General features: G+C 41.5%; 1 protein-coding gene across 1 annotated transcript; it reads left to right on the plus strand.

The window, feature by feature from the left end:
- Window positions 1–1,613: 1,613 nt before the first annotated feature.
- On the plus strand, window positions 1,614–7,534 carry LOC145554882 (olfactory receptor 2K2-like). Its single transcript, XM_081615744.1, has 4 exons — window positions 1,614–5,109; window positions 5,245–5,637; window positions 6,044–6,270; window positions 6,607–7,534. The coding sequence occupies exons 1-4, from the start codon at window positions 5,099–5,101 to the stop codon at window positions 6,960–6,962; spliced, it is 987 nt and encodes a 328-aa protein (XP_081471870.1). The 5' UTR covers window positions 1,614–5,098; the 3' UTR covers window positions 6,963–7,534.
- The last annotated feature ends 4,671 nt before the right edge of the window (window positions 7,535–12,205 follow it).

Consider the following 12,205-nt stretch of genomic DNA (forward strand, 5'->3'; position numbering starts at 1 on the left):
CCTGTCGATGCACTGATCACGGGCCGCAATCAGTGGGCTCCGCCTCCTTAAAGGGCTACCTACAGCCTGGTGCATTCGGTTGTTAAAGGGAAAAACAAAAACAAAAAACAATCCAAAACATGCAAAGCACAACAAGCGAGAAAAACAAGCAAAACAAAAAAAGAAAACAAACAATCATATTTTCCCCTGTGCAACATCCCCCCACACTTTTACAGTGGCAGTCCCTGTCACTAATCTTCTGGTCTGTAGCGAGCAGGAGGCTGGCCTAAGTTTTCCCTTACAGAGCGCCGAGGTCCTAAAACTTCTTCCTGGAAAGGATTTGGGGGGGGTCAGCATGACACCATAAAACGGGGGGCCAATATTAGTCTCCACCACACTTTTCTTATCAGCTACCAGCTGAGGTTCCTCCTTTAAAGGAACAATACAAAGTTTCAGTGCGTTGCGATGCAACATCTTTTCGCGGCCTCCCTTCTCTGGCTGTACTTTGTACACCACTCCCGTTTTACCTACTTGCTCCAGGATAACATGAGGTTCCTCATTCCATCCTGGATGCAATTCACCCTGTCCTTTCCTATTTCTGTCTCTTACCCACACCCTCTCACCCGGTGCCAAAGGCAAAGCCTGTGTTTTCCTGTCATATTGCTTCTTACTACAAGCAGCAACTTTAGCCGTGTGCTGTTTAGCAAGTCCATAAGCAAAGGACAGCTTTGCATGATGGTCTTTAACCCATCCTTCCTTGTCACGCTGTGACTGGGGCTGTTCCACTCCTAAACCCACATCCACTGGCTGTCTCAAGTGTCTACCAAACATCAAAAATGAAGGGGCATAACCTGTAGAGCCATGGATAGTATTGTTGTAAGCCTGCAACAGTTCAGGTAAATACTCCGGCCACCTGTGCTGTCTCTCTACTCCAAGAGACCGCGACATATTCAAGAGAATTTGGTTCATTCTCTCCACACTTCCGTTCCCTGCGGGGTGATACGGAGTAGTCCTGCTTTTAGTGATACCATAGCACTTACAAAGCTCCTGCATAAGAGCAGACTCAAAGTTGGACCCTCTATCTGTATGAAATCTAGCGGGACAACCAAATGTCTGCATTACATGTGACCATAATACCTGAACTGTTGTCTGAGCAGTTTGATCTTTTGTTGGAACAGCCCAAGAATAGCGTGTGAACCAATCAGTCATGACCAAAATATTCTGGTACCTATCTGTAGGTCTACCCAGAGAAAGAAAATCTAGGCCTATAACCTCAAGGGGGTAAGACACAGATATAGGGTGCAGTGAGGCCTTAGGCTCCACCCTGTTTTGCAGGCTGCAGGCAACACAACCCAACTGAAACTGATGCACCTCCTTCTCCATACTGGGCCAATAGAAGAACCGACGAATTCTGGACACGGTCCTCTCCACCCCTGCATGGGCAGTTGCTTCGTGGTACTTCTCCCACACCTCTCTGCACTTGTTTGTGGGGCATACAACTTGAAAAAGAGTCTCATTAGTTTTGCCATCTGTTATCTTTCGACAAACAACACCATCCCGGAGTACGAGTTTCCCCCACTGTTTCAAAATTTTGCATGTGATGGCTGATAAGCCCTTTCGGATCTGTGCTTCAGGTAAGGTCCCCTGTCTCACATACCTTTGCACAACTTTTAAGTCCAAATCTGACTTTTGAGCAGTCTTCCAATCCTGTATCTGTAGTCCAGGCTCCTAAGGATTTGGAAAAGCCGTTACATTGGTTACATGGGCAGCTTGGATCTCTGGTAGTGAGCCTGCAGGAAATCTGGACAAGGCATCAGCATTAACGTTTTCCTTTCCTGCCCGATATTTCACAATAAAATCAAAAGAGGCTAACTGCGCTACCCAGCGCTGTTCTGCTGTCCCCAGATGAGCAGTTTGAAGGTGTGCCACTGGATTGTTATCTGTAAAGACTGTAAACTTAGCTCCTGTCAGGTAGTCTTTAAACTTTTCAGTGATGGCCCACTTTAAAGCCAAAAGTTCCAGCTTGAAAGAACTATAATTTGCATCGTTCCTTTCAGAAGGGTGCAAACTTCGACTAGCATAGGCGATCACATGTTCTCTCCCACCGTGCACCTGGGCTAGAATGGCACCCAACCCATGTTTACTCGCATCTCTATAAAGGACAAATGGTAAGGAAAAGTCAGCATAAGCAAGAACAGGGGCTTGTGTAAGTGCGGTCTTTAACTGTTCAAATGCTTCCTGACAATCAGCTGTCCATGTAATCTTTATTTCCGACTTCTTAACAGGTATCCCCGTCAGCAGAGAGTTTAAAGGGCAGGCCATTCTAGCAAAACCAGGGACAAACCTCCTATAGTACCCAGCCAGGCCCAGGAAAGCTCTGACCTGGTGAATGCTAGTTGGGACAGGATAATTCTTGACAGCACTAACCTTTTCAGGATCAGGTCTCACCCCATTCCTATCAACGAGGTGACCAAGAAACTTTACCTGGGACTGAAACAACTTACATTTGTCCAATCCAAGTTTCAGACCATGCTGCCAACATCTTCTTCATCCACAGAGAACACCTTTTTCCACCTCTGCAGAAAGGTCTGGAGCTCCACCTTCTGCTGTGGAGGTAGATCCACAGAAGTTAGGAGTTTGTTCACCTCTGTATAGCTGTTGGGTTCTCCCATCTCTACAGCTTCTGTTACACCCACTTCAACCACTCCATCGGATCCCATAGTTAGACTAAGATCACCAACACCCTGGATTTCAGTCTCTTCCACTTGATACAATCGGCCCAACTTCTCATAGGGACCTATTTTTAGTGAATATGGGTGGGGATTACAGACTCTGACAGGGAGCCGACCCCTATCGACCACTGATAAAGTTCTTGCCACCCCCCATTGTTCTGATCCAGATATTGCCTCCACCAACACCAACCCATCCTTGGACCTCATCTTCTGAGAGGTGCGGCCCCAAATCCTTGTTTCACAATTAGGGGGTACCTGTATTCCTCAGCGACAGGCAGGTCGGACATATTCTAGGGAATCTCCTCCAGTCTTAGTGGCAGAGGTCCTCCTCTGCCCTGATTCTCTGTGCTGAGCCGTCAATTCGCCTCTCGGTTCTCTGTGCCTGGGGTGCGAATTCTGTCCGTCACTCGGTCTGCATCAGTCTCTCTTACTTACAGGATCTCCTCTCTCCTTCTATCCAGGCTTCTTTTATTATGGCTTCAATCAGCCTGTCGATGCACTGATCACGGGCCGCAATCAGTGGGCTCCGCCTCCTTAAAGGGCTACCTACAGCCTGGTGCATTCGGGTGTTAAAGGGAAAAACAAAAAAAACAATCCAAAACATGCAAAGCACAACAAGCGAGAAAAACAAGCAAAACAAAAAAAAGAAAACAATCATATTTTCCCCTGTGCAACACATCCTCATTCCAAACACATTCACTTAAATTTTCACTTTATGGTACATGTTCACATTCTTTATTGACTGTATATCAAATATATTTTAAATTTAACTGAAGATATGACATAATACAATATATAATATTCAATAAAATACCAAGACTTAAATCTTATTGTATAGAGTAGGTCAGGGGTGGGCAACTCCAGGCCTTGAGGGCCGGTCTGAAACTTTTAGATGTGTCTCAACTTCAACACACCTGAGTCAAATAATGAGGTCATAATCAGGACTCTGGAGAACTTGCCTGCACTTAGGAGGTGATTCAGCTGTTGGATTCAAGTGTGTTGGACCAGGGAGACAGTTGCAGGACAGCGGCCCTCGAGAACCAAGATTGCCCACTCCTGGACTAGGTCATCAAATCACAACGTTGCCTGTTGGAATTTTTAATGTCCAGCAGGTGTCAGTATTGAGCGACACGACACAGTATCGACACAGAATCGACACAGTTTTGCTATGTGTCAAAACGATACATGATGCCTCATCTACCCATCACTACCGTAGGCCCAGGTTGAGAGATGGAAAAAATAGATTTTAATTAAAATAATCCACAATGGTTACAAACACAGGGAGCACAGATGAGCGGAAGGTAAAACCTCACACACTGGTAGCACTGGCAAACAAAGGAACATAAGAAACACGGACGAACTGGACTGGTAGCAGCGTCAGACGAGGAACGTGAGACAGATTAGACAAGGACCCGACAACGAACAAAGAACACAGGTGGGTTTAAATACACTGGAAATAATCAGGAATCTAGACACAGCTGGAATCAATCAAGGGGTAGACAGGACAACAGAAAACTAAAGAAACACACACAAAAACCTTAATCCTAACACCCACTACTGTTGTAGTGTGGTCTGATCAGGCTCCTTGTGGAGGCGTCAAGTTGATAGTAGAAAATGTGACTTCAGCGTCAACAAGAAAAACAGTTAATAGTTACTGACCTTCACCAACAACATGGGTCCCCCATTGATATGTTATCTTAATTTCTCTGTATAATGGTAATGCAAATACAATAAACTTCAAAGGCTCAAGTGATAATTACTTAGTTTGAATCTAAATAAGAATGATTCAATGGTTTTAATCTTCAGGAATCAGTGCGACCTCGCTAGATTGCACTCAGGGCAAAAAGCTTGTGGGATCCGAGTGCGGTGGTTGAAAAGTGGTTCATTATTTCAGCCTGACTTTCATGTTAAAATTAATGACAAATTCTCATGTTTGTTGTAAATTCTTGGCTGTGCTGTTCTGTGGTCTTGCTGACTGACGTGTTCAAATATTTCTAGGGAAAGGATGAGTTCTGTCGATATCAGCATCACTCTGAGTCTTGACCATTATGAAGAACTTGTGATGTTGCAGTGATAAAAAGAAATGTTGGTATTTTCCAAACACATGCAGGGGTTCAAGAAAGTAAAGCCTGACAGGCAACTCTGTGTTGGTGTTTCCATGGCACCGCTAGATTTGAGAAGGAGTTGAAAACACATAGAGTACTTTTAAAGGGACGCAAGTTTTCATCAACACCTCAGAGCAACGTCAGTGCTCTCAGTAGAGAGGAGGCTGACTCTCTCCAACACACAGAGAGTAGTAATTACTTAGTGTTATACAATCTCAGCTGCTGATGCTTTTGATCACACATTTTACTCTTTGATGCTGTCTCCATTTAAGTGTCATTTGCATGATTTGGAGGTAATATACTATCATTAGTTTTATGTGAAATTTAGCTACAGATTTGTGTTTTCATCTGTTACAGTATGTCACTCTCACAGTATAAATCTACCAACATTTCTATCATCTGAGGTTTAATCTGCTCTGCTTCTTTAGAGCTGTACTGCTTTGGATGGAGAACCAAACCTCGGTGATTCCTCTCAAACAGCCGATTGTTTTTGAACTGGAGGGATTTGATGTTCAACCAGGCAACGGACCGTTCTTGTTTCTGTTGGCTTTGCTCGCCTACATAACAGTGTTACTGGGGAACGGTGTGGTGATCTATGTTATTATGATAGACAAGAACCTGCACAGACCCATGTTTGTTATGATCTGTCACCTCATGGTCTGTGACCTGCTGTGTGCCACAACGTTCCTTCCTCGCCTCATGATGGATCTGTTGATGGGGCTGAAGAAGATCGGCTACATCCCAGCCATCGTCCAGGCAATCTGCGCTCACACATTTGGTGCAGCAATGTGGACTATTTTAGCTGTGATGGCCTATGACAGGTAAGGAAATATGTAAAAGCAGAGCAATTCATGGTTCAAATGGTCTCTAAGTTTTGACTGGAAACTCAAAAACATTATTTCAGTTTAATCACAGTTAATCTTAGTTATCAAACAGTGCAATAAGCTAATGTTTTTGTCCTGCGTTGATTGAAATATTATCATTACATCTGAGAAGACATTGAACTTACATGGGAGAATTTTTTTTGCATCTGAACTCTTGTAATTGTTGGTCAATTCAGTCATAAAACATCTTAACTGCTTTTGAGGAAATTTTAGACATTAAAAAGTAATTTTATCTTCAAGAAACTGCCTTCAATTTGAGGGTTGAAAATTAAGTTTTAAAGACAGAATGTTTTTAAATGTAGCTTTAGGGATTTTGTTTCCTGACAGCTCTGTCTCTCTGCAGGTATGTGGCAGTGTGTGAACCTCTCAGGTATCACTCCATCATGACTTCGGCTCGGCTGCACAGCTGCTGCGCTGTGGCCTGGATCGTTGCTCTGCTGCTCATCGCTGTGCTCTTCTCCTTCCACATGAACGTCCCGCTGTGCGGCCATCTAGTCCAACACGTCTACTGCAGCAACCGGGGCATCCTGAACCTGGCCTGCATTCCCACGCCTGCCAACAACATCTACGGTCGGTGCTTCACTTTTATACACCAGAGGTGAAATGCAAACCTTACAAATACAAAACTGAAGAAACAGTTTGGGGTATACTCGCATCGGTTTTTAAAATTGTACTCATGCCTAACATTGGCAGCTACAATAACATAATTTTATTTTTATTGCTATGAGGATACAGCAATCCAAATGAATGACTATGATAGCTGCCAGTTTATTTTCTCTTAATTTCTTCTTTATACGAGTAAATGTATTTCCTCTTGGGATCCACACATAAAGCTGGGCACATGTGATACTTTACAAGTTTTTTAATATTCATGATATGTAACCACTTGTCTTTATTTCTTCTTAGGTCTTGCGATGACCTGGACTTTAAGCACAGGGACCTTCTTCATCATCGCCTATTCCTACATCAGAATCCTGAGTGTTTCCTTAAAACAAGGCAGAACAAACAGCAGCATCCGCAGCAAGGCGTTTCAGACCTGTGCTCCACACATTGTTGTTTACGTTCTCTTTCAAATCGCTTCACTTGTTGTGATTTTAAGTCAGAGGTTCCCCTCTCTCTCCCAAAACATGAAAAAGTTCTTAAGCATCCTCATCTTTATTATTCCCCCAATCATTAACCCCATCATCTATGGACTGGTCAGTAAAGACCTGAGGGTCAGCTTTATCAAATGTTTCTCAACCAGAGTAAGAAACAAAACATAGCAGTAACACTGCATCTGGTGTTCTTAGATTATCTAACTCCTCTGGTCGAACTTAAGCTTCTTATAGATGCTGTAAAAAGTTTAGATAGCTCATGATTCCTTTGAGGATCAAGACTCAGAATGATATGGCTACTTACAGCATTTTTAAAAATTAAGGGGACCACAAACTACTAAAAATCCATCAGAATATCAACCAAAAAATACTAACATAAAAAATCATAAATAATTTAAGCCTTACATGAAAATTTAAATAATAAAGAATGTTTAATGATCTGCAATGTTTTTTCAGTAACCAAGAACCCCCACAACTTTGAGTAAAACACTGACCTGCAACTAAGACAGCTGTTCCTATTAGACTAAGACTTAGCTTTTGCTCTATGATTGTGTGTCCTAATTAAACAATGCTTTGCCTTTCTTATTGTCTACTCTTCTCATGTCATTATATGATGTAATATTGAATTTGAACTGAAGAATAAAACTTGTAGATGTTTCAAATAAAATGTGGTACTGAAGCTAATTTGATTTTCATTGTTATTTTTATGGAAAATAAACACGTTGAATAAATATAAGAACCATGCCATAGTGTCCCTCAACATTTTAACAAATGTAGGCTGCATGTGTGTGCATATGAAAGTGTTGAGGTGCAAAAACAAAGAGAAACTCTAATGTGCAAGAAGAAGGGAGCTGAGGCCTGACAGCAGAGCACGACACATCAAGAGACAGAGTGGAAAGAAAAAGAGAACATTGACTCAAATGAAATGCCATTCAAAGTCCATCAGGTTGTTGATGAGGGTGGAAACCTGCACATTCACCGACTGCTTTTTCTTTTGGAAGATCTTTCCTGTCTTTTTGGATACCATCTTCCCAGGACCAACTTTTATGCCCCTTTCTGAGTAAATCCCAATGAAGCAACTAAAACACAATCAAAAATGGGAACATTTTATAGAATATAAACAGTGTGACAATCTGAAGACAGCAGGTACAATATGTAAAGCTTCCTTTGCTTAATGTGGCGAAATGATCCTGTTTTAATTATATAAAGAGAAAATATCGCCACTTTTGTCAGTTGTTAATCATAACTTGCTTTAAAACCATGTTGTTGTGTTTTGCTCATTGTAAAGTGTTTTGAAAAAATAAAAAACAATTCATTGACATGAAATTTAATTAAGGTCAGCATGGCAAATCTATTATAATAATGTTATTTTAACTATATTAAGGAAAATGCCATCCAGTCTTTTTATTCTGTCTAAATATTCTTTTTAAAGAATTGTATGTGTAATTGGAAAAAATAAACATGTTAAGTATTAAGCAAAACTTGAAAACATTGATAATTCATGCAGCATTTGCCCATTATCAGGCAGGGCTGGCTGGCAAACTTAGGCTTGTATTCACATCAGCTGCTGTTGCAAACTCCTGCGTAGCACGAACAAGGGCATATTAGAAAAATCAGCAAAAATGGACAAAACTTGGAATGTTTTTCTTTTGTTATGAGGTGATTAATGAACAATGCCAAATCTGAGGAAGCAATGCCCTCAAAAAGGTCATGGCCAAGGCAGGGAGGCAATCCAGGCTGGCAAACGTGAAAGTGAGCAAGCTCATTGTATACTGGCTCAAATGTTATGCCTTTAGCATCACTTGCTCCAGCATTGGTTCTGTTGATCCAAACATTTTCTTTATGTAACCATACAATGCGGTCACAAGCCTTTGGCAAGAGGATCACACTCATTTTTGAGGACACAAAGATTTTTGTCGATTGATCGACAAAAATGTTTACCTTCCAAAATACAAAGTATTTCCGGCGAAAATACAAAGTTCTTGCAAAGCTTTCCAGAAAGCCCCCAATACTGTGTGAACCCAAGTTGTCAGCTGCAATGGCAAACAGAGTCCCTTTGGTAATCAGACTATCTGGCAAAGCAACACCAGTTAATTCAAGATCTTTTAGGTCTTTCAGAAGGGGACTCAAAAGATCTTGTCCAAAGTACTTAAAAAAATCTTGTTCTCTACAAAGTAGCACAAGCTGCATTTGATCAATGCTACATCTGTTGCGTGGCAGAATATTTGCAAGTGTCAAATACACTGCTAAAATCTTGAGCTCCTCTTTCTGAGAGCCAAGAGGATTTACAACCTCAAATGAATCCTGATAAAGAATGACACCCAATGAGTATTCTGGATCCTTGGACAGTATGTTTTCAACTAAATTTGTGCCATCCCAAGTATCCTGAAGGACTTTGTCATTTTCCTTGATAGATTTAAGTAGTTTATTCTGTTCCCACACTGATTTACACTTAAAAAAAACAAACAATAGAGTCCCTATTTTACAGGGATATACTGTACAGACATTCTCTGCCCGATTCATTCTGACCAAGACAGATTGACACTGGATCAACATAACTAAAGCAATTTTTAAAGGATGTTTTTCTGTGGTGATCTGTGTGAACGCCTCTGTATTACAAGCCCTGAAAATGCCCTCATTTCTTAAAATGTCAATCACAGTTCCCGTTTGTATTTGAGAGTCCAAGAGTAATTTGCTCTTCTTTGAGATGAAATAGCAAATGTGACTGACTCATTGCATGTATTTGCAAATAGTCTTCAATAATAGTATTAATGGTGGAAGATGGAATCAGCAGTTTGGCTTATAATTTCAAATAAAAAATGCCAAATGTCTCAAAAACATGTCATTTTCTTTGTTCTCTGGAAAAAAATCTCCTGTCCATCACTGATGCAGCTTGAAACATCTGGATCCAAATTATAATCATCAGGAGTATCATGGGAGCTAGAAGGATCTGTTGAGCCTACACCTGAGGTCAGACTTTTTTCAGAAGAATGTTTATGATTTCTTGACATGTGTGATGTAAATATAGACCTAACTGCAAAAGTTTGTCCATTGTTTGAAAGGGCACAGAACTGATCTTCCCTCTTTGATATGGCCAAAGACTGCTGACATCTTCATATTTAGCATTACAAAACTCCACTTCCATTAGCAGTCCTAAGAGTGACTTTATGCCGATAGATGCGACACGTAAGATAAAAATTTACTTAACACCCTGCTGCACCCAGAAAAACCACACTTTAACATTACATTTGACATGCAGCTTTGTTTTCGCCTTATGTAGACAACTACATGAACATATGTTGCATAATGTCATTCTTAAGAATGTTTTTTTTTTCTTTGTTCTAATTGCAGGATACCAAAAAATGTAAAACTGACAATATCTGACTTTGCAATACCAGTATGTTCAAACTGTACCTGTTATGTGGTCCAGTGATAAAGCAAAACTTTGGTCCGTGTATGTAAACATGGTCCTTTAGAATAAATTTGTGTGTGAGGGTTGTTCCCTGACAGCTCTGTCTCTCTGCAGGTATGTGGCAGTGTGTGAACCTCTCAGGTATCACTCCGTCATGACTTCAGCTCGGCTGCACAGCTGCTGCGCTGTGGCCTGGATCGTTGCTCTGCTTCTCATCGCTGTGCTCTTCTCCTTCCACATGAACGTCCCGCTGTGCGGCCATCTAGTCCAACACGTCTACTGCAGCTGTTACTCCTTTGTTTTATTTGTATTACATGTCCACCCACTAGGGGCACTGTTATGCCAGGAGCATATGTAATGGGTTTGTGTTCTTCTTCGTAGCTCTCTGCATGTCTGTGCGGAGGATGCACATGGCGGAATAAAGCTGAGTAAAGAAACTAGTTGTTTCTATGATTTAACATTGGTAGCAGAGGATGGTTAGTAACTACAGAGTTCCGCCAACGTTTGAGGAAGGAAAGCCTTATGAAAGCTGGAAGAATGAAGTCAACATTTGGACGAGAGTTACAGATTTGGAGTCGAAAAAGCAAGCGCTGGCTGTCGCCCTGGCCCTGTCTGGAAGAGCGCGGGACACGGCGATGGAAATTCCGGTAGATGATCTAAATAAAGACACTGGAATGACAACGTTGTTCGCTAAACTAGATGACTTGTTCTTAAAAGAGGAAAAGGACAGGATCTATGAAGCATACTCAAATTTTGATCGGATTATAAAAGAAGTTAACATGTCGATGGCGGACTATATTATTGATTTCGAGCAGCGTTACTCACGGATGAAGAAATACAACATGGAGCTGCCTGACCCAGTTTTGGCTTTTAAGCTTTTAGACACCGCGTGTTTGGATATAACGGACAGACAGTTGGCTTTAACGGCATGCCCAGATGTAACATTTGCTTCAATGAAGTCCGCTTTGAAGAGAATATTTGGGGGGGAAAAAGGTGCGGCAGCAGAAGGCATTAGCCAGGAGTCCGTGTTTGCAACAGAGCAATGGCGGCAAAAAGGAAAGTTCTGGCGGCAGAGTCCCCATAAGAAAACTTCACAGCTCAACACTCCGCAGCCCGGTACAAACCCGCTGGATAAGTACGGACGACGGTCAAAATGTGCAGTGTGCCAAAGTACTTTTCACTGGGTTAAAAACTGTCCGCATAAAGCTGATAGTGTTAAAATGGCTGATGATACAAAAGACGTGGAAGAATGCAATTTAACTCTGTACACCAAAGAATCAGCAACAGATGCAGAAATATTCATGACAGAATGTCTTGGCTCAGCAATAATAGACACTACTTGCACTAGGACAGTTTGTGGACAAGAGTGGCTGGACAACTATAGTACTGTATTACAAAAGAAAAGTATGAAGTCTATGAAAGAGACAGAAACACAAAGTCACAGGCCCTTCAAGTTTGGAGATGGAAAAATCGTCTACTCCATAAAAAAGGTAAAGATACCTGCTAAAATTGGCAACACAAAGTGTAATATAGAAACTGAAGTAGTACCTGTTAACATCCCGCTGCTACTGAGTAAGACCTCATTGAAAAGGGCAGGGACTGTTTTGGACATGGAAAGGGACAGTGTAGTGATGTTTAATCAGCCTGTCAAACTGGACTTTACTAGTTCAGGTCATTACTGTGTAAACATTGTGGACAGTGAGAATAGAAGTTTCATTCACTCTGATAAGCTATTGCAAGCTAATGAGGAAGAAATATTGACTACAACAGACAAGATGAACACAAGTGAAAAGATGAAAGTTCTGGAGAAACTTCATAAACAGTTTGGACATGCCTCTGCTGACAAAATACAGAGACTTTTGACTAATTCTGGCAACAAGGACACAGAATGTGACAGTCTGCTGAAACACATTGTGAACCAGTGTGAAGTGTGTCAAAGATATTGTAAGACCAAACCAAAACCTGCTGTCGGCTTACCATTGGCATCTACATACAATGA

The sequence above is a fragment of the Poecilia reticulata genome, chromosome 14 (genome assembly GCF_904066995.2).
Source record: "Poecilia reticulata chromosome 14, P_reticulata-male-v2, whole genome shotgun sequence".
Taxonomy (NCBI): Eukaryota; Metazoa; Chordata; class Actinopteri; order Cyprinodontiformes; family Poeciliidae; genus Poecilia; species Poecilia reticulata.